The 24123-nt window shown below is 34.9% G+C and overlaps 1 protein-coding gene across 3 annotated transcripts in view; it reads right to left on the bottom strand.

Annotated features, from left to right (window-relative positions):
* Positions 1-24123, bottom strand: part of LOC105984062 (chromosome unknown open reading frame, human C11orf30) — a 70879-nt gene that overhangs the window by 43969 nt on the left and 2787 nt on the right. The window contains exons 3-9 of one of the 3 annotated variants that reach the window (XM_013014123.1): positions 20102-20201; positions 18367-18441; positions 17047-17088; positions 13657-13832; positions 11934-12086; positions 9887-10146; positions 2291-2567 (exon numbers count right to left, since the gene is read on the bottom strand). In XM_013014123.1, the coding sequence (XP_012869577.1) occupies positions 2291-2567; positions 9887-10146; positions 11934-12086; positions 13657-13832; positions 17047-17088; positions 18367-18441; positions 20102-20201 (1083 nt within the window). The remainder of the gene's footprint in view (positions 1-2290; positions 2568-9886; positions 10147-11933; positions 12087-13656; positions 13833-17046; positions 17089-18366; positions 18442-20101; positions 20202-24123) is intronic. The other 2 variants (XM_013014124.1, XM_013014125.1) reach the window with 2 other exon arrangements.

The raw sequence follows: 24123 nt of genomic DNA, 5'->3' as shown, positions 1-24123 counted from the left end.
AGGGCCCTATTAAATCCACAAAATGTTTACTGAAGATTAATCTGGAATATTAAAGCCTATCAATAATCTAATTAGCCAATACAAGAGAGTAATTTTAATTGTCCAATAAGATAATTAAGGAAAAAATAGAAGCATGTTAATGAGGTCATGTTATAAGATGTATGCGACCAATTAGAATATTCTAATAAATAGAGAAATATTACTGATATTGGGTAAAGATTAAATTATATGAAATGAAAGTGCATCTGCAACTGTTTAAGTTACTGATATTTCAAGGTTTTAAAAAACTTCAAAATCGGGCTGGGAAGGTGGCTCAGTGGTAGAGCGCTTGCCTTTCCTTCTTTGAGGACTTGGGTTCAATTTCTCAGCACCACATAAGCAAAAAGAAAAAAAGCCGGAAGTGGTGCTGTGGCTCAAGTGGTAGAGCGCTAGCCTTGAGCTGAAGAGCTGAGGGACAATGCCCAGGCCCAGAGTTCAGGCCCCACCCCCAAAAAAAAACACCTTCAAAATAGCTGGGCACTGGGAGTTCATACCTATAATCCTAGCTACTCAGGAGGCTGAGATCTGAGGATTTGGGTTCAAGGCCAGAAAAAATCTTGGTGAAACTCTTATCTCCAATTAACCATTCAAAAGCCGGAAGTGGAGCTCTGGCTCAAGTAGTAAAGAGCTGCTAGCCTTGAGCACAAAGATGCTCAGGAACGGCACCCAGGTGCTGAGTTCAAGCCCCACAACCCAAAACAACAAAATAAAAACACAAACCTTCAAAATACTTTTGGATATTAAATGAAGACAGTATTAAAAATAGAACTGGGAAATTTTTAAGACAGGATTTCACAAATCAGGAGAGGAAAACAGAAACTCCTTAGGAGCCATTCTGAATGAAATGAGGCAAACAATGTTAGAGGATACAATCTAACTGGAAACATTTTTCTTAAGCTGAAGTGTGCTCAAGAAGGGAAAATGAAAGGTCAACAAAAGATTGTCACACTTCCAGGTACCTCATAAAGCACACAAAGGAAAATGCAGAAAAGAATAAGATAAAAAAAAAATTACACCAAGTAAGAGAACAGAGAGGGGCTACAGAAGTAATCTAATACATAAAGTGAAATCGAAATCAACCTAATAGTGGAAAATAAGAGAATACTTGAGAGATAAGCCAAAAAAAAAATCACATTACAGATATGATAAAGATGCAATCTGAAGAGAAAAAGAATCAAATAAGAAGTCATCTAAATATAAACTTTCCATATATACACAAAGGGCATTTCAACGATCACTTTTATTTGTACTACCAGCACCAGATTTATAACCACATTAAAAATTATACATGGTGCTGGGCTCACACCTGTAATCCTAGTTACTCAGGAGGCTGAGATCTGAGGATCCTACTTCAAAGCCAGCCCAGGCAAGAAAGTCCATGAGACTCTTATCTCCAATTAACCACCAGAAAACTGGAAGTGGCGCTGTGGCTCAAGTGGTAGATCGCTAGCCTTGAGAAGTTCAAGCCCTACGACCAACAAAAAATAAATAAAAATAAATAAATAATAAAAATTTTATATGGATGGTGGTGGTGGTATGTGTGTGCACATGCTTTTATTTATTTTTTTCTTTTTCTGTTTTTAAGGGGCAGGAGAAGGAAGGGTACAGAAGGGAGAAAAATGCAATCATGATATTCAGTGGACAATAAACTGCAATTTGTGGGCAGGGATGGCAGGAGAAAAGAGAAGAGAGGGGTGACATTGTCCAAAAGAGAAATGTATGCATTTCCTGAATCATGAACTGGTAATCCTCTGCACAATACCTTAATAATAACAATAAAATTATATATTAAAAAAAAACTAATTGAAGGAAAGAAAATGATGAGGGAAGGACAGACCAGGGTACAAAGAGTAACAGATACAAGAAAATTGAGTAACATACTAGTTTGACATCCTCAAACTGAAAGAAGAGTAGTAATCACTGATTTAAGAGCCTATTAAATCGTCTCTATGGTAGAAAAACACATGCACAGAGGCACTGGTGGCTCATGCCTGAAATCCTGACTACTTAGGAAGCTGAGATCTGGAGGATCATGGTTTGAAGCCAGCAAGGACAAAAAAATCTATGAGACTCCATCTCCAAATAAGCAGCAAAAAGCCAGGCTGGAGGCATGGCTCAAGTGGTAAAGCACCAGCAATAATAGATGAAGCAAGAACACAAGGTTCTGAGTTCAAACATAGTACCAGCACAAATTTTTTTAAAAAATTCATAGATCAATAGAGACAGAATTAAATGGTAACTCACCACTCACCTTGTGCTACTGTTGACATGACTACAGATGGTGTGGAGGATACCACAGCTGTTACTGCAACTGTACTAGGAATAGGTGAAGGGGTAGAACTGCTGCTGCCACTGCTGCTACTACTGACCAGGGAGGACTGTGAAGCAGTTATAACAACGGGTGGCTTCTGAGTTGTGGATGCAATTACTGATGTTGGTACAAGCTTGGTGACAGCTGCATAGTTATGGGATTTGGAGAGAATGTTGGGCACAAAAGTTGAACTTGGTGATGTGGTCACTATAATAACCTAAGGAAGGAAAAGTAAGTTATTTTCATGTACTTACTATATTACTAATGTATGTACTCATCTACATTAAGAAATAGTTGCTGAAACATGAAGAAAAAGCAGAAATATATAACTAAAACCATACTAAAAGTGTCTTTTACTAGTAATCATCAAAATTATTAAAAACAATCATGTTTACCAAATATTTTAAAAGACAATATTCAGCACTGTACAACATGGAGCATTACAAACATTCCAATATAATGTTTAAGGAGCATAAATTGGCACAATTTTTCTGTAAAACAATTTGTATATTCATTTACAAATATTTACTGAATATCTACTATGTGCTAAACATGGTTCTACTTGGTGGGAACAGAATAATAAACGAAGTTCATACTTTAGTGGAGCTTATATTCTAGTAGAGGGAGAGAAACAATAAATAAATAAAGCAAATATATATCATGTAGAAATAAACAGAAGTGACAATAAGCAGAGTAAGATAATAAAGGATAATGAAGATTCTGCATTTTTTATATAAAATGTTCAGTGACTATCTCTTTGCAAGGTGACATTTGAGTACAACTTAGAAGAAGGTAGGGTAAGAACCATGTTGTATGCTAGAAGAGCACTCAATAGCATAAAAAATACAAAGGATTAAGGCAGAAAAGTGAGGGAACAGAACACACTGTACGAAAGGAAATGTACTCATCACAAGACTCATGTAATTGTGATTCCTCTGTACATCATTTTTATAACAACAATGAAGTAAATTAATTTTTTTAAAGGCAGAAGCAAACTTGGTACATTCAGGTATTAAGGATCTAATGAATAAAACTAGAATTTACGATAGAAAGTAGAAGACAACTGCAGAGAAATAATGGAGAATTAGACAGTGTAAGATCATGTAGCTAATACCTCTAATATAATAAAAATAACACTTTCTCTCTGGGATCTTCCTCTCAAAAACCTGTAACACTAATCTAATCATGAAAAAAACTTTAGACTAATATTAATAATGGGATTTCTTACAAAGTACTTCTCAAACTGTTGAAGTCATCGAAAACATGGAAGGTTTGGGAAACTTTCACAAGAGAACTTTAAGGAAATGTAACAAATAAGTATAATGTGGTATACTGGATAGAATTGTAAAATTAAAAAATACTGTACAGAAAAACCAAGGAAATCTAAATAAACCGTGGCCCTTAGCTACTACTGATGCATAATTATTAAGGAGCTATCCAGTATTCTGAAAAAGTAAAAAAAAAGATAATTAAACAGCCAATGTCTCATCCCCCCCAAAAAAATTAATGGAGGGAATTGAGTATAAATTACATAAGCATTCTCTGTAGTATTCTGTCAATTTTTTTATAAACCTAAAAACCTAATAATCTAAAAAAGACTAATTTTTTTTTAAGTATTAAGCTATCTGCTTGGTGGAAGGTACAATGGGGCAGTAAAGGTAGTTAACAGACAAATTAAGAACCTCTTCAAATAAACCCAGCCGAGTTGATGGTGCACAAAGTGTTTGTGTTAAAAGTGGCTTAAAGTGGACATATTTGGATTATACCTTAAAAATAAAATCAATAGGATTTGCTCCTAGGTTAATATAGAGAAAGTAAGAGGGAGGAATGAGATACAGAAGTTTAGCCAGTTGACACTGTGGCTCAAGTGGTAGAGTGCTAGCCTTGAGCTGAAGAGCTGAGGGACAGCGCCCAGGCCCAGAGTTCAGGGCCCATGACCGACAAAAAAAAAAAAGAAGTTTTGCCAGTTGATTAGATTCTTTTTTAAATACAGGAAGGTAACTGTATGGATCTGAGTCTACAAATTTATGGTACAGATTATAAATAATTTTGTAAATGAATGTGCCCTTAAAAATACCTCAATTCTAACAACCTTAACTATCTATTTCTCACCAGAAATTTCAGAATAGAAGGAAAAAATACACGGCAAAATCTCTGAATTTTTTTAAAAGCCATAATTTATAGGGGAACACCCATCTGTTACAAGTATTTTTATATGTCTACCAAAGAAGATTAAAAATATATAATATTAGATAACATTTACTGAGCATTTATTATTCATTATATGTAGCACGTTAAGTATTTTTTAGGATTTATTTAATTCTTCCATACTAAAAGTACTATTATTACCTTTGTTCAATGAGGAAACTGAAGTACAAGAGAGGTATAGCGAAAGGCTGAAGATATAGCTCAGTGATAAGAGTACTAGCCTAGCTGTGTCATAGACTCTGCAGTCAAACCGTACCACTTTGACAAACCAAACCAAAGCAAACCAATAGCAGAGCTACTACTGCAAAACCTATCTATCCATAATTTCATTCATTTATTAATTCATTCAAACATTATTAATTAGCATGTAACACATGCCAAGCACTATTCTAAATACTCAAAACAACAAAGATGAATAATACCAAGCTCAAAGGTACCTTCAGCAGTTTATACTATATAGGAGAAATAGAAAAATAAATTTGTAATATAATGCAACCTACTGAGAAGTATGGTGAATAAAAATAAAACCTAAGCTAGGTGCCAGTTTTCCTAGCTACTCAGGAGGATGAGATCTGAGGATAGTAGTTCAAAGCCAGCCTAAGCAGGAAAGTCTGGGAAACTCTTTTTATTTCCACTAAACTACCAAAAAAAAAAAAAAATCTAGAAGTGAAGCTGTGCCTCAAGTTAGCTCAAGAGTGCTGGCCTTGAGCAAAAGAAATTCAGGGACAGTGCCCAGGCCCTGAGGTCAAGCCCCAGAACTAGCAACAAAAAATAGATAGATAGATAGATAGATAGATAGCTCGCTCATAGTAAAGAAATAGAAGAATATGGATGGAACATAGTTGTTCTTTTAGCTATAACTTTTTTAATTTCTCAGATGCCAAATTTTAAAAAACAGAGGAGAAGGGAAAAAAATCAAGCATTTAAGGCAATAAAAACATTATAGTGGACTTTGAAATCTGAGGTTTATCAGGCTAATATCACCTAATCGGCCAGCTTAGAAAGCAACTATTAAATTACATGAAGGGATATTCATGTGTGATAGTGCACACATGTAATCCCATGGGAGTTTGACCCTAGCCAAGGCAAAAAGTCTGCAAAACCTTCTTACAAATAAGCTGAGCATGGTGATATGTGACTGTTACCTCACCGATTTAGGAGACATGAATTTGAGGATCATGATCCAGTCCAGGAATAAACATGAGATTCTGTCTAAAAAAATATAGCAACAAGCAGGGCTAGAAATGTGATTCAAGTGGTTGAGCATCTGCCTATCAAGCATGAAGTACTGATTTCAAACCTGCGCACCACTGTAAAAAATAGAAAAGAAAAAGAATCCAATATAAAATTCAAGAGCTTATCAAAAATAGCTAATTTCAACATAATTTAATTCACTTATTTGACATAGCTCATTATGAACTTTAAATATTGATTTTCATAAAATTCTTATAAATGAAGATAATGTTTTTTTCTGTATATACCTAATGTTATACTTTAAATATGCAATCTCATTTAACTCTCACAATAACTTCCTAAGATTGACATTACCATCATCTCACAGATGAGGAAAAATATTTAGAAAAGACTAATGGATCTCAGGTAATATTAAATAAGCTTATTTCCAACCCAGAACTTTTGAATTGTAAAAATATTTGGTTGGATGTAGATCTAAATATATATGCACTGGTGGCTGATGCCTATAATACTAACTACTCAGAAAGACTAAGATCTGAGGATTGGGGTTTGAAGCCAGGCAAGCAGCAAATTCCATGAAACTCTTATTTCCGATTAACTAGCACTTAGTATGAAGAAGAGATGTGGTTCAGTGTTAGAGTACCAGCCCTGAGTGAAAAATCCAGAGAGTGCCTGACCCTGACACACACATACACACACACAGCAAAAAGGGGGATAAGAAAGTTATAGGGGTAGAAATGTGATCAAACTAAATCATATGCATGTTCAGAATTATTAAAATGAAACTTTCTTATACAGGTAATATATGATAGTTAAAAAAAAAAACAATCTTCCTTGAAGGGCTAAGGATGTAGTTCAGTAGTTAGAGATTAGCTTACACACACACACACACACACACACACACACACACACACACACACAAAATCTTCCTTGATTTTAATATACCATAATCCTTTATCCTCAAATGAAAAATAGAATCTGCTCTTTATCACTTCTAGTGATTAGGAAAATAAGACTGGAAAACAGACAAGTGAAAATGGCTAAAGCATAAAGAAGAACTCAGAAACATAATACAGCAAATAGAAGAGGAAACGCAAAATAACTTATATTATCCCAGAAAGACTCAAGAATAGAGGCAAATATTTAGTATCGTGTTAACTTTCTTTTAAAGTATCTCCTTGAGTTTCTTCCCCTAAATCTTTTTAAGATTTAGGTATCTTCCTTAAGGAAGATACCTAAACTTGTAAAATCAAAAAAAAAAAAAAAAAAGGAAAATAAAGAGAGCCAAGTGTAGAGGTACAATGTCTATAATCCTAGTTAAGCAGGACAGGATAATCATCTGAACCCAAGAATCAGAGAAAAGCCTGAGAAACATTGCAGGGAGGGGAGGGGAGAGCTGTTGGGAAAGTTGGGAAGGAGAAAACAGCTATAAATTTTGGAAACTGGAAAACAGACAAGTAGAAATGGTTAAAAAAGGAACCTAACACAGCAAATAGAAGAGGAAAAACAAAACAATTTGTATTATCCTAGAAAGATTCAGGAATAAGGAGTACCAGATACTTCTGACATATCTTGTGTTAAAGTTGGATAAACCTAGGACTAAAGTGAAGAAAATCATTTCAAAATCTGTTTAAGTAGCATTTAAAGCCAACTGTCTGAGCCAGGCATGGGTGACTCATGCCTGTAATCCTAGCTACTTAGGAGACTGAGATCTCAAGATCGTGGTTTAAAGCCAGCCTGGGCAGAAAAGTCCATGAGGCTCTTATCTGGAAGTGGAGCTGTGGCTCAAGTCGTAGAGTGCTAGCCTTTAGCTGAAGGGCTCAGGGACATTGCCCAGGCCAAGAGTTCAAGCCCCACAACTGAAGAAAAAAAAAAAGCCTACTGACTGTGACTTTAACCTATAATCTCAGCTACTCAGGAGGCTGAGATGTAGAAGATGGCAGTCTTCTGGCAGTCCTTTGAACTGGCAGTTCAAGGCCAGTCTGGACAGACAAATCCACTAGGCTCCAGCTTCAAAATTACCAGTAAAACCCAGGTTAGAGGCATGGCTTAAGTAGTGGAGTACTAGTTAAGCAAGGAAGCAAATGCACTACCCTGAATTCAAATCCTAGTACTACAGAAAGAAAGAAAGAAAAAGAAAGAAAAAAAGAAAGATCAAACCCTAGTACTACAAAAAGAAAGAAAGAAAAAGGAAGGAAGAAAAAGAAAGAAGAAAGGAAGGAAAGAAAGAAAGAGAAGGAAGGAAGGATGGATGGAGGGAGGGAGGGAGGGAAGGGAAGGAGAAAAGTGAGGAAGATTGGTTTAGATCTCTAGCTGTCTTCCTAGGAATTTACTGTCTTACAGAAAGTACTGCATCTAAGATATCTGATGATACCTAGCACACCTGACATAGGCAAGTGCTATACTAAAAACAGATTGATGGTGAGGCCACACAGACTTGTTTTTCTATTTACTTCCAAATAGTGGCAGCCAGACTTATACTACTGAAAGCAGAGGACTGGATAGAAAATTCTCTGAGAAATCTGATCAGTCCAAGAAAAAGCCTTAAGGATACTGTCAGATGGTAAAGATAGTGGGTATAGCTAGAAAATCCCTAAGGAAGTTACCATTTCTCATATCCCACTTATATACACAGAGCTTTAAGTCATCAATTGTGCCCATGTGATATATAAGTAGACAGCCAGATCCTTAAGGAAATTCTGAAATGAAAAAGGACAAATAGATAAAGTGAACTTACAGGTGAGATAGAGAACATGAAAAAGTCATGAATATTATCAGATAAATAAATGTGATGATTCTATGAAAGCATTATTTCTAAGAAGGGAAAAGCGAGAGAAAGACAGAGAGTAGGGAAGGGGAGGGTGATAGGAATGAAAGAGAGAGATGTTGTTAGAGAACAAAGAAGAATTACTAGAAATTTAAAATATGATAGTTGCCCAGCATATTAGTACTTGGGAGGCTGACACCAGAGAATTATGAGTCTAAGGTCGGTTGGATTCTGGAAGCCAGCATCCAATGGAACAATTACCTTCAAAGTTCACAAGAAAAAAATGACTTCCTACCTAGAATACTTAACCTAGCTAACCATTAGGAAAGTATGAAGGTATAACATATTTGCAATCTATCACATAAGGTCTTAAAATTTTTTCTTTCCATCCCATACAATACCAGGAAGCTACCAGAGAACATGCTCTAGTAAAATGACTAAATGAACAAACACAAAGGAAGAATTGGTTGATGATAAAGGGAGATTAGAGATATTTAGATGTATAATAAATCTAGAGATTGATCATAGTCCAAACTCATGTGGAAGACTACGTGAATAATATGAAAGTCACAAAAATAATGATGAATATACTCAGGGAAGAGTTTAGGAATAAATTCATGACAGCAAAGAATTAAAAATAAATAAAAATTATTCTTGGGCTGGGATGTAGCTCAGTGGCAAAGCGCTTGCCTAGCAAGCGCAACATCCTGGGTTCGATCCCCAGTACCAAAAAAGAAAAGACAAAAAAAAATACAGCTAAAAAAAATTATTCTTAATTATACTTAATTATATCCTTTCTACTTAAAAAACACTAAAGACTGTTACTTAATGAAGTATAAACTGAGTTCCTAAAGATTTAAATTTTTTTTCTAATTTTAGTTTTTCCAAATAGCATTACATTTACCAAATACAGCACAAGCCTTAGAACTAGATCTGCTAGCTGTGTCACTTGGTGAGTCATTTAGCATCACCGAGTCTCATCTATGAGTGTAATAAAGTTTTAAAATTTTATGTGCAGAATTAAACAAGAGGGCTGGGAAGGTGGCTCAGTGGTAGAGTGCTTGCCTTGAATGCATGAGGCCATGTGTTCAATTCCTCAGCACCACATAAGCAGAAAAAGCCAGAAGTGGCGCTGTGGCTCAAGTGGTAGAGCGCTAGCCTTGAGCTGAAGAGCTGAGGAACAGCACCCAGGCCGAGTTCAGGCCCCACAACCGGCAAAAAAAAAAAAAAAAAAAAATTAAACAAGAGATGGGAACATTCCAGAATAATGCCAAGTGTGCAGTAAGCATTCAGTGCATGTTTCTGAAATCTGAATCATCCCGTCTGATAGGAACAAGTGGCAGGCAGAGACTCCCTCTACCACCTACCTTCTGTGTTGTCGTGTTTGTAGTCTGGGTTGATGGTTTGGTGAAGGTTATTTTCACAGGAGACATGTGAGGTGGTAAGGAATTGGCAATGCTTTGCATAATGTTGCTCATCTTAGGACTGCCACTCACAGGCACGGTGATAGTCTTTGAAACTGGGACAACAGCCTTTGGAACTTCCTTTAGGACAACAGGAGAGGAGCTGGAAGAGTTTGTTCGCCTTCGTTTTCTGGGTTTTTCATCTTCATCTGAACAGCTAACACCTAAAGACAATGACAATATTGCTTTATTAATTACAAACTAAAAATGTATTTTATATATTTAAAAACTTTGTGTGATCAAATCATCTTTGACCTCTCTAATTGCCTTATGCTCAATCAGCCAATAAATTCTATCAACCCCCCTTCAGAAAAGTTGTCTGAATGTGTTCTTTTCTTTAAACCTATAACTATTACTACTCCATTTCAGTTCTTACACTTCATTTGTATTTTAGCAACATCCTCCTAAAAGACATCCAGTCTTTCTCCTTCCTCTATCCTACTATTAATTACAAAATTTCACATTCACTCATGCCAATACACTGTCTAAAAACCCTCTAGTTATCACCCCCCATGAGCTAAGTCAGGATATTACTACTCTAACATTCAAGGGCCCTCAGCTTTTCAAGCACACAACATCTTGTTGCATCTAATGTTGGCTACCCTTATAATGTTAGCATGCTGAGCTGATTACCCATTCCCCAAATCCACCTTACCACATTCTATCTACCTTTGGGTCTCTATATAATAATGTTCTTTAGGAAATATCACCTACCATCACAGATGTCTTCATCATCCTGCAAGCCACCACCTTACTGGAACTTTATCACTTCTCTAAGCAAAACTAATCAACATCTCCTAAAGTAATCAACATCTCATAAAGTATTTTGTATATCTTCTATACAACTTGCACATGGAACATGAATATTTGTTGATACATCTTCCACTATCAAGGAGCTCCTAAAGAGAATAAGTCATTGTTTCCCTAGCATAGTGCCTTGAACATACAAAGGTAAGTCATTTGACTAACATTATCTGTGATTCTGAGTATAAAACAATATATTTCCTGCTAGATAAAACTGTGTATTTTATAAAAAAGTTTCATGTTTAAAGTTTAAGTGTTAAAATCTGGCCAAAAGAAAGGTCTCTAGAGTTACTTTAAAAGATTAACTCAGTTAAATCCACAGGAATCAAATATGAATTTAAGAGTTCCAGATTCCTAACTTTTTTTAGGCACTAAAACTTCAGCTACTTCTGTAGACTTTGTAAAAATCAAATGAGAAACCTATGTAGAAACCTACACAGGAAATCACTACAGAGTAGACAAAATTATACAGTATGACTTGAATTAGTAAGAAAATATAACTTTCTATGCCTTCAATTAGTGAACTCCAAGCAAAGCTGACAAAGACCTCAAACTGTTCCTAACTAAACAGCCTGTAAAAGTTATAAAGCAATCAAGCTTATAACTATATTGAAAGAATTAAAAACCAAAATCTAATCAACAACAAAAAAGAACTAGACATCAAACTATTTCACAGGGTAAAATCAAGAAGTTTAAAACTGCAAATAAAAACTTAAAAATTATAGTCAATCACTATAGAATAGAACAGAATGTTTTATCTAAGCTAACAGTTGGATGACATTTGAAATAATTTAAGAAAATACTACAAAATTATAAGAATAAAAAAAATCTCATAAGCATAGTCCTTCAGTTTCCATTCACATTTCTATTCCATGAAAATTGTAACAAGTGATTAATTGATGGGTATCATTGTTCATAGATTCCCCACACAAGATAAAAAAATTATTTATCCAACCCCAGAATTGATTAAAATGCAAGATCTATCTAATCATGTGTGCAGAAAGGAATTTTTTAGAACCTTCATAAACTAATCACTGCTGGTAGGTAGTGGCCTGATGGTTTCTTCTAGGAAAACAGATCTAATCAGAGCCAATTTACTGCAGAATTTAGCCAAGATGGCCCTGATAACACTGAGAGCATCACTTACTTTTGACATAAACAGTACTTCCACTTGGCAAGACAACTACATTGGAGGCAGGACTGGCAGGTCTTGGAGACTTAACCGTTGCTATGCTGCCACTTGGAACAGGGGTAGAGGTTGGGGTTGACGTGGTACTTGTGTAGGAATAGCAAACCACTACTGAAGGAACGATAAAAAAGTTTGCTGTTAACTTTTACCAAAACTGTCCAGGCATACAGAAAAATTATTTTTATTGCAGGCCATTTTTAATACTTTCATAAGCTCAGAAGTTAGAGGCCAGTACAAGCTATTAGGTCCATGGATTAAAAGGCATTAATAACCTTTCCTGAAAAAATCATTACTTAAATCAGTTTTCCCTAAGTTTTAACAACTTGTCCAGAGGTGACTTTGCTAAAGAAATCAAGTCTAAACTAATACTGAGAAAAATTAAAATCACTTTTCATACATGACAGTAGTTAGACAATAACACATATTTGCTTCCTTTTTAATACCATTAGCAGCACCAAGGATAGAATGGTACATGTATCTTACCTAATCCTGGCATTGTCTAATTTGGCTACTATGGGAGAACAAAGTTAAGATTCATATAAACCAACTCACTAGTCATTTGCTATCCAAGTGCTGAAATAAAAACTCAACAAAATGGCATCACCAAATTTCAACTTCTTTGTCATTCAATGAAGACACAGCTCAACAACAGCCAAAAATAATTCATAGTTACCACTTACTAGGTACATGCTATGCTAAATTCTTTCCATACATTATCACTAATTTTTACAACTATATCCTCATCTTAACTCCATCTGTAAACCCAAGAAGACACAAATGCTAAGACTTGCTGAAAGTCACAAAGCTCAGAAATGGCAAACATAAGATTCAAACACCAACTTGCTTGACTTGGAAGCCAAACATTTTTTCATTATACCAAAGTTGCTAAGTGGAACAGACAACTGTGGAAAGAGGAAAAAGGCCTAACAACAAAAAAAATAGAAACTTAATGGAGACGAAGTTTGCACACTAATAACTGCCTCTCTACTCATATAGCTGCTTCCTTTGGCCTAAATCAGACCCTGCCATGAGCCAAATGAATGCCTCACTCTTTTCACTGTCAATTATTAGGCAAGAACACTTAATTCCACAGAATAATCTGACAATGCTTTGTTTCATGCAAAACCAACCTTAACTACTAAAGTTGAAATATGCTTTGAAATTTAAAATCACTCTTGGCCTCAAAAGAATTCAAGGGTTTTTAAAACATGTTATTAAACAATGATAAAAGCAACTCTTTCTATCTACTCCAACACACTGACCAAAACAGAGGGATAGCATATACCATCAATTCCAGAAGACAAAAACAGAGGTTTATTTTCTAAAAGGTAGCAGTTCGCATCTTTTTTTTTTCAGCAGCTAAATGACTTCTGTTATATAATCTCTAAAGTCATCCAATAAGGCTTATTCACTTCTACTCACTTGTAACAAGATAAACTGATCTCAAAAATTCATTCCAAGAAAGATTTTTTTGCAAATTTTTGATTAACATAATTGACACTTGAAACAAAAGAAAGATTTAATTTTGACTGAGATAAAAAACCTAGCAGTTTCTAATTGCACAATCAGTTGCTCACCATGTTTTATTACCTTTAAAAACTGGGATAAAAACAGATATTAATTACTTTTTTCAAAAATTATCAGAAAAGTAATCTACAACACAGAAAAATGTTCTACTCACCTTCTTTGCTTCCTGTTTCTGCAGGCACTGGAAGGGATGCATTGTGCTGGATAGCTGCATTGGCCACAGCATTAGCTGTTACAGTGAAGGCAGTTTGGGGAACTAGCCGGGGCATCAGTGGTACCAAGCGACGACCCTCAATGGACCATTCTGAAGAGCTATTAGGTCCAGACATACTAAATGAAAGAGAAAACACTGCTACAAGGGTTCTTAATAGCTAAAAAATGAGTCAAACATGTATGACTTTTTAAGTTACAAAAAGTACCCTGAATAAATAGTAGAGACTTTATTTTTTAAGCAAGCAAGATTAAAATTACGAATAATTAAAATTTAAGGAATGGCACATACTTAGGTTCTTATACACTTTATTCTATAATCTGAATCGTATAGTGATTATAATTAAAACAACAAAAATTTCCATATTGGCTTTTGTTTCATTAGTTTAAACCAAGTTTCACTAATGAAAGCAGTATTTCTACTAACTTTCAGGATATAATTTTGTAATTTAAGAAAATAAAAAGCACTCATTATAGTGACAATCAGATTTCCCTTAATAATAAGGATCAAATTCACTGAACCTTTGCAAGACTATCTGACTACCTGCATGGCCAGAGGTTCTTAAGGCTTTTAAACAAGGGAAACTGAGGCAGTAAACGAGGGGGACTAAATACCAAATGAAAATAAAATGGGATACATTACAGCATGTGTTACTGACAATGTCTTGTTATCTTTTTATATTAGCCTTTATCTGAGGATGCTAAAAGAAATCTGCCAGTACCTGATTTTATTTATTTGTCCCATCCTTCACTCTAAGAGGGTTTGAAGCAATTAGGCTATTTCTAAGCAGACACCACTTAATTTCTTTACTCTAAATTTCTTGAGCAAGTTCTGTTAAGGAATCAAGTAGAGGCTGAAATATCAAATGGTATATTGGTCACTTCTCTTGCCTTGTTTTATGAAAGACCCTAAGAATTTTTAGTGTAGAAGATTAAAATTTACCCAGACACTAACTCAGAAAAATTTCTGCACTATTTGTTACATCATAGATTCTACAACCCAAGCTAGAGTTTAAGACTCTATATGTACTCATTTTTCAGATTTAGGTAGATTACAGAAAAGATCTTGTTAGTGGGCAGTGGAACAATGACAATGTTGATGGTAGTGGTAACCATGACAAATTAAGGACATACTAACTATATGTCAGCCATTGTTCTAAACATTTTATGTGTACTAATTTAGTTGTCTCAACAATCCTATAAAGTTATTATTAATTTCCATTTTGTAGATGTGGGAACTGAGTCAAAGAGAAGTTAAATAATGTACCTAAGGTTTCACAATTATTAAATGCCTCCAAGTACACATCAAACTACAAAAAAAAAATTTGTCAGATCACAAGTACAAAGTGAAAAAATTTTCAAATGGGTATTATGTCTAACTTTTGCCTTTATACCAACTGGGTACTGTTCTTTAACACAAACTTTCAATGAATAAAATAAATTACCACTTAGGAAGAATTTAAATTCAACTCAAAGAAATGTCTACAAATCCAACAGGGTAACTGTGGAAAACTTTTGCACAGTTTAACACAGTCCTATCTAAGAGAAGGAAAATAGGAGTTCCTGAGACCCAATAACCCTCACAAACTTATTATATTAAGTTCCATGTTGAAACTAGTTCAGTAACAAAGAATAGTATAAATGAGAAAAACAGAAGATTATTATAGTTAATTGTTACAGGAAAAAAAATCTAGAAGCTTGCTTCTATTTTGCTATCATCTTACTAGAAAATCACTATTTATTAGAATAAACTTGCATGGTGTGAGTTTATCACACAATATCTACACTTACCTGGTATATTTGTTTAAATAATGGCAGAAATATGGAAGACTAATAATATGGAACAAATAAATATATGCTATTGAAAAGACAAAACTTGCAGTGCAAAGACAGAACTGCAACTTCTACAAAGATCCTGTAAATCTTCCAAATTTCCACTCATGCAAGCATGCTCAAACTTTTTGTGAGTGAAAATTAAATGTTAGAATTAGATCAAAAGTTCTTATTTGTTTAGCAATGAGTATAAATATGCATTAGTTACATAAGTCATCTAAACTGAATTTATAAACTTCAAATGTCTTCCTGCAGGCTTCCATTAGATCATCTTAGTCCAGATATAAGCATGCCTCTCTAGTTACAAAGGAGAGTGAAAACATTTCCGTATTCTGAGAAATCTAAGATTAAACTAATGAAATTATCATGGCCATCGCATTCTTCCATGTGCAAGGCATATTAGCAAAAAAATCTTTATCCTCATATAGAAAGTGTCCTGAGAGTGTTTGACTGACAGTGAGGATTAATAAAGCAGAAATTCCAGTTACTTTATTTAACTCTATAGATAATGTTGTGCAAGAGTGGCCTAATTAAAAATATAAAGCTCTAATATGTTCATAGGATTCAAAATTGAGTTACCATATAAAACTTAGTAAGTGGCCTAATGCCAAACAAACACGTGCTAGGCTTCAAGCCATAAGCAAGGCTTTCTCTTTGATCCTAGATACCCTACTCCTTTTGTTCCGCTTCCTTTGTGCTCAGTCTTCTCAGATTTCCCATCACCTTTCAACTACACTCCTCTAGGCTAAAGTGCTATTTTGAGTGGAGAAGGAAAGGGAGAGAAGAAAGGGAATGCAGTCGGTTCAGGTGCATTCCTCTAGCTGTTTTTTAGGCTCAAAGTATGAAGCCTTTCTAAAGGTAACCTTTGGTACTAGGTTCTTTTACTACTTCTGAGGGGAAGAAGGCAGTCACCAACTCTCATTCCCTGACCCTTGGACTCAACAAATAATACAACATCTAATCAAACTAAAAACCACAATATAAAATATCAAAACGAGTATAGAAAGACCTGAAAAGCTTAAAATTATATACTAAAACTCTTTTAAAAATGAAATTCATATATTAAAGAAATCAGAAAAGAGAGTAAAAAAAAGAGAGAGAGAAAACACAGGCAAATAAGCCAACTCTCAATTATCCATGCTAATGGAGAGAGGAAGGAAAGGGAGAGGTCAACAGATTAAGGAAACCCATATATGATGCAAAAATATTTTGGCAAATGCTAGTAAATTCTTCCACCAAATCTTTTCCAAGACAACTAACACAGTAAAGTGACTGAAAATTTTCACCTCCTCTCCCTTCCCACCCTCTGACTAGAGGTACTCCCAAGCAGCAAAATGGCTAAAGGGTGGGTAGTATTAGGAAGGGGAGGAGGGGAAGAAGAGGAAAAGCAAGGGGCATGGTTAATTCATATATAGAATAATGTGCCCCTGAATAATTGAGAGCTTCAATTTGGAAATAAATACAAGAAAAAGCCTGAAATAATAATAACCTATTTGCATACCTGTAACTTGGTCTTTCACCCAAATATAAGGATAAATTCATTCTTTAAAGGGGAAAAAAGGAAAAGGAGACTAAATAAATGTTATCCTTTAAGTATGACACTGATGCATCAACTTACAACTACTTGCCCCACAATACTGTTCCAATGCTTCTAAGGTATTAATTTTGTCTCTAAGTGCCTCACAATGGTATACTACTACTTACGTTATTACATAGCACATAAATTTCCTATTACCAGTTCTCAAAACAGAACTTAGACTCAGTTATCATTTTTAGATGACTGGAGCAAATTAAACATTAAAATTTGAATGTTTCAAATGATAAACACTAATGTCTCTAATGGAAAATTTCCAAATTTCTACAGTATATATCTCCCACTGAAGAATTTCAAAATTCTAGGACAACCAGCTGAACTTTCAAACATACTGTTACAAGGCAGCACCCCATTTTATATGTTAAGCAAAATGAGGGACAGTGAAGCACAAAATCAAGCTAATGGATCTTTGGGGAGGCAATTAAAATTCTTCCAATTGGTTTAAATACACAGTTTAAGCTATCACTTTAAGAAATTCATTGCATTTTTTGCTTTATTTTTATTTCATAATAAAACACAAAAATAAAAACAAATTATGCTATACTATATTTTATGAAATATTTCTACGATCTTGTGTTACCACTGAAAGAATAATATCGGTGTTCCTTTCTATATTTAGGAGATATTAGCTCCACAAACACTCAATTAATGCTTGGTCTCTACTCTCAGTCCTCCACCACCCTCCACCTATCTGTTAAACAGTTATGATGCTCTGAAAACCATTTTTTAAGATTCTTTATCATTTTATTTTATTAGCATTTTAAAGTAAATTAAGAAATATCTTTTTATTTCTTAAAAGTAGATCATATATTTTATGGTCTTTTTAAAAATCTTAATACATGAAAAAATTAAGAGCCAAATAGAAAGTTGTCATGCCTACTTATTTTTAAGTCAATACACATATCAAATACTGTTACAAAGAATCTCTAAAGAGCTCTCAACTTTATTAATGAATTTTGCTTCAAGAAAATGAACCATCTATTAAAACTAAGCTGGTCTTTAATTATGCTGAAATTACCTTGTAGCAGTATTTGACCTAAGTTATTTAAGCTGACAAAATGGAAAATTCATAATCAATTGAATAAACAGTTACCACTATAGTCAAGATCCCTGATTATGGAGATATGGTTATTAAAAGACTCAGGAATCTGCTATACAATAGGAGACTATTTAAAAACTACATTATACTATGTCATAAAAATCAGGGTGGTATGACTAATGGCTTACTTATGTGCAATTGTTGTTAATCGTTCATCGTTTACTGCTCTCCGAACTTCAGCACGGTGGCGTTCTGTTGAGATGCTATGAAAAAAAATAGCCATTATAGAACTCTGCCAAGCAGGCAGCTCTTTCTATAATTTTATTTATGCTTAAGTCAACATTTTGTTGGAGACAGGGGGATAAAAGCTTAATATACATCATCAAATGTTCCAAAGTCTTAGAAAAAGATTCATACTCATTTTGTGTAACTACAGGAAGAATTACTTGTAAATTAGAAATCATAGGAAGACAAATTCAATCTGATATCAAGACATTGCTTCCAAATCTTGTAAATGTTAAACAAGCCAATATTAGCAGAGCTTCCTGCTACCTAAATATATGAAAACAGATGCTCAGTGACCTTCTAAAATCATGATTGCTGAGAAGAGAACTTGTCACTTAAGATTTTCCTGTAAGTGACCAAGTTTAAGAGTCTATTAACTTTTTGTTCTGTGAACACAATAAAGCAAACGAGAGAGACAAAATATTTTGTTTCCTGTTGTTATATACAATGAAACTCGACACCAGGGTGACAATTTTTGTTACTCAATACTTTAGCTAGGCATCTTCTACATATTATGTCACCAATCATAAAAATGACCTTATGCTGATCCTGTGTCTATATTAAGCACACATTTAAAGTTAATACTGGGGCTGGGAATGTGGCTTAGTGGTAGAGTGATTGCCTAGCATGCATGAAGTCGTAGGTTCGATTCCTCAGTAACATATAAACATAAAAAGCCAAAAGCAGCGCTGTGGCTCAAGCGGCAGAGTGTTAGCCTTGAGCAAAAGAAGCCAAGGACAGTGCCCATACCCCGAGTTCAAGCCCCAGGACTGGCAAAAAATTAAAATAAAATAAAATAAATAAAGTTAATACTAACAATATTTCAGTACTGCAGTTTGAACTCTGGGTCTTGCACTTACTAAAAAATGTACTCTGTCACTTGAGCCATGCCTCCAGAAGCCAAAAATTTAAGCTACAGTCACTCTACTCATAAACACTCTTGTGAAATGAGTATCTCTCTTCCTACTGTATTCTTTATTATACATGCTAACAGACTAAACATTTAAGAGTCTAAAGAGCAAAAATTACAAAGAAACAATAATAAAACAATAAGACTGAGATCTGGCTTAATAAATCTCTATATTAAATAGGAAGAGCCTCATATATTTTCAATTTAAAAAGAACAGAAAATGGCTTTTTATGTAGGAAATGAACTTTAGTTATAAGGTCAACATGTTAGAATGGATCAAAACAAATTACCATGAAATTTCTTTAAAAACTTTAATTGGTTTCTAATGCAAATGAAGGGACAAACTATGCTTAAAACTACAAATATACAATTATCACCCACTTTATATGTTGAGGCATCTTCCTTGTATCCCTTTCTTGCCTCCAACAAATGCCACTCTAGATCTTCATCTCCAGTGACTGCCAACTCTTCTCTCCTTCACCTATGACAAAAGTACCTTCCTTTCCCAAGTGGCCCAAAAATACCAGCCTTAAATCTTTTCTGATTGGATTACAGGAAAAAAAAGGGTAAGGTTGCATAATTTTCTGTAACAGAGCACTTAATCAGGATAGCATAGCTAAACACTAACAATTTGAACATCTCTGATCTTTAACAATTTGAGAGTGTAATTAACCCCATCAAAGTGGAATTTCTAGAGTCACATCTCCCATACTTTTATGATAATTTACCTAAGAACTTTTGAGAGTTCTCCAAGAAGATCTTTCTTTTCCTTGGTGAGATCCCCCTGTGCCCGAAGTGCACTGATAACTCCAGCATATGCCTCCAATTCTAGAAGAAGAAAATTATTTTGTCAAGATAGGCCTTTGATATTTTAATACTATTGATTTATGTAAATTTCAGAGCAAGAAGTTTAAAGTTGAGCAAATGAAAATATCTTACAGTTCCTTTCAAAAATTTTATCTAACAAGAGATTAAAATGTGGCTTTTATATCATTTTTCTTTCTGGTGCCTCACAAGTCATGTATATAATATATTGAAGTAAAAAAAAAACTAACAGTAAGCATTTAATTCACACATTACTACTGAAGAACATTAGTTCAGATGCTACCAGTAATTTCGAACAATTTCCTAATGCCTCCCAAAAAAAGAAGTTTTTAGTAGGGTACCTTCTCTGATTAACCTTAAAATAATTTCTTAGACTTGCCTAAGAATTCAAACTCTATTCCATCTCTCTCCTGGGTACTTGAAAGTACTGTGAGTACTAAAAAATACAGAAACAAAACATTCTGACTTCAGCACTGCTACTTCCTAGCTATGTGACCTTGGGTAAGCCCTTTCTCACTTCAGAACCGGTTAACCTAAAATGAACTTTGAAGGTTAGGAGTATGGCTCAAGTACAGAGGTGTAAGGCCTGGTTCAAACCTCAGAACCACTATAAGAGACACAATACATATACAAGTATTATGAAGGGATAAAAATAAAAATGGAAAAGTAGTTTGTGGCTACATTGAGAAATACTGATTCCAATCTAAAATGATTTTTTTGACAGGATTAATAATTGTAAAAGTAATGACAGAAGAAAAGGAGTAAAGTATTACACTTTGCAAAATGTTTTGAAGAATAGTGATACCATCAAAAGAAACGGAGGGGCTGGGAAGGTGCTTCAGTGGTAGAGTGAATGCCTTGCATGCATGAGGCCCTGGGTTCGATTCCTCAGCACCACATAACCAGAAAAAGACGGAAGTGGCGCTGTGGCTCCAGTGGTAGAGTGCTAGCCTTGAGTTGAAGATCTGAGGGACAGTGCCCAGGCCCAGAGTTCAGACCCCATGACCAAAAAAGAAATGGAGAAATCAGGGGAGGTAGTCTGAGGAGAATCCTATAGGATTTAAGGATTTATAGTGATCAAGACACTCTTTCAAATAAAATCAAATAGAGAAATATGAAAAACATTTCTGTCATTTCAACTCTAACTAAATAGTCATGGATAAAATTAGAAAATGGTAAATTCTTGCATACAAATCTGGGACTCTCAACATGATCATCATGGCTATTCAATCGATAATACTTCTTCCAAAAATTTATTCACTAAATAATCATTACTGTTTCCCAGCTCCCTTTATATTTATTGACAACTACTTTTGTAGTAGCTTGGTATCCTGCCGCACACATCTTAAACTTTGTTTAATTTCTGCTATTATTTTTTGTACTATTCTACTGTAGTATTGACTCCAATAACACAGAAGTATAATGAAATAACAAATATGAACAATGTAGCTCAGAAATCATATAAATAGGACAAGGGAAAGGTAGAAAGAAGCATTTACCTGGTACAGTCAATATATTATAAATTCTCTATTCCAACTTATTGATAATTAAGCTTATTGATAATTAAGCTTAGAACCTAACAAAATAATTGATAACTATTTCTAAAAGAACAAAGTTAAATCTTAAACTATTTTAAGCAGATTCTTAAATCTAATGTCTTCTCTAAGTTTTGGACTAGAGGCCAAAGCTAGAAAACAATTCAGTGATTGTTATGATAATAAGCCATTAGGATGGAAGAAAGTGATTTAAGAAGTCACCATCAAAAGCCAAAAACAAATTTAAGACTTGAAAGCTATCACTTGTAGCCAAGTGCCTGTGGCTCACACTTCTAATTCCTACTACTTAGGAGGCTGAAATCTGAGGGTCAGAGTACTTTCAGCAGGGGCAGGAAAGTCCATGAGATTCTCCAATTAACAACCAAAAAGTGGTAGAGCATTAGCTGAGTTCAACCCCCAGGACTGTCAAAAACAAAAAACCCACAAAAACAAAAAATGTTATCACTGTGTATTTAAATGTACTCTGATTCAAGTCCTCAGAAATCCAGAAACCCCAACCAAATGTACTCTGATTCAAGTCCTCAGAAATCCAGAAACCCCAACCTAATCAAATGTATTTGTGATCAGTTCCTCTCCAATTATTTCAGCTATAAAATGAGTCAAGCTTAATAACCAACAGATAGACAAGTTATATTAATTGCATGTATGTTTAGTATGATATTAAAAGTTTTGATATAAGATAAAAAGATGAACTGAAACCATTCAACACACACATACATACTATGTGCGTACTATTGTATACAATGCTAAAAAGTCTGAAATGCTCATAGTTACTAAGGAGAAAGAAAAGGGGCAAAATTATTAGCCAGAAGATCCAGAGTAGCTGTGATTCCATCTAAACCACATTATAAGAATTCTCAACCAAAATTTCCTTTCAATTAAAGGGCCACAAACAAATACCTGTCTACAGGGGTTGGGAAGTTGGCTCAGTGGTAGAGCGCTTGCCTTGCATGCCTGAGGCCCTGGGTTCGATTCCTCAGCACCACATAAGCAAAAAGAGAAAAGCCAGAAGTGGCGCTGTGGCTTAAGTGGTAGGGCACTAGCCTTGAGCTGAAGAGCTGAGGGACAGTGCTCAGGCCCAGAGTTCAGGCCCCACAACTGGACCAAAAAAATAAATAAATAAATAAATACCTGTCTACAGATCTGAAAGTCTCTGTTTTAAATGTTATAATTTCAGATGTCAAGCATCATGATAGGCTCTGTATCTAAATAATTCATACCCACTACTGAGACACTTACCATTCTTTTACAAATTATTTTGTATTTTTTCATTTATTGTTTTAGCCTCAGTCTTCAATCATAAATAAGACAAGGTCCTATAGTTTAAGACAGCATTTCTCATTCATAGCTCTTCATTTGAACCAGAGAATACAGAAAATTATTCAAATAACTCTTTTGTTCAGTTTTCCCAAGGATAGCACACAATTAATATCATTCTAGTTGCATAAAAAGTTGATTCATTATGTATTACAGATTCATATATATTATAATGCCTTAGCATCAGGCTATTTCTCTCCCTAAATGTTGGTTGTAAGGGAAGACTGCTATAAGGGAAAAGAAATACTAAACAGTCAATGATAGGTGTAAAATATGTTTGATACTGATGTAAAATGTACTTTTAGCTGGGTACTAATGATTCATACCATAATCCTTGTTACTCAGGAGGCTAAGACTAAGAGGATCTAGCCTTGGCAGAAAAGTCCAAAAGACGTCTCCAATTAACCAAGAAAATGCCAGACCAGACACATGTTTCAAGTGGGAGAGTACCAGCTATGAGTGGAAAAAGCCAAGCAAGAGCTTGAGACACTGAATACAAGCCCTCAAACTGGCACAAAAATGAACGAAACAAAAATAAAATAAACAACAACAACAACTAAAAAGCAGAATTTAGTCAGGTATGGTGGGAAGGAAGCCTTAGCTGCTTAGGAGGTAGAGATCAGGAGACTGTGGTTCAAGACCAGCCTGGCAAATAAAAGTTCATGAGACTCCATCTCAACCTGTTTGCCTATGTCTCTCATTCTAAGCTAAGCACAGTAGTGCACACCTGTTATCCCACAGACATGGAGAAGTAAAAATAGGAGGATCATGGGGCTGGGAAGGTGGCTCAGTGGTAAAGCGCTTCCATTGCATGCCTGAGGCCCTGGGTTCGATTCCTCAGCACCACATAAGCAAAAAAAAAAGCCGGAAGTGGCGCTGTGGCTCAAGTGGTAGAGTGCTAGCCTTGAGCTGAAGAGCTGAGGGACAGCGTTCAGGCCCCATGACCGGACCCAAAAAAAAACACAAAAAACAGGAGGATCATAGTCAAGGTCAATCCAGGCATAAAGCAAGACTGTATCTCAAAATGTAAACAACGGGGGGGGGGGGGGGGG

Source organism: Dipodomys ordii, unplaced genomic scaffold, assembly GCF_000151885.1.
Source record: "Dipodomys ordii isolate 6190 unplaced genomic scaffold, Dord_2.0 Scaffold22, whole genome shotgun sequence".
In the NCBI taxonomy this organism is placed as follows: domain Eukaryota; kingdom Metazoa; phylum Chordata; class Mammalia; order Rodentia; family Heteromyidae; genus Dipodomys; species Dipodomys ordii.
The sequence above is the reverse complement of the archived record's forward strand: the minus strand, read 5'-3'. Positions and strand labels throughout refer to the sequence as shown.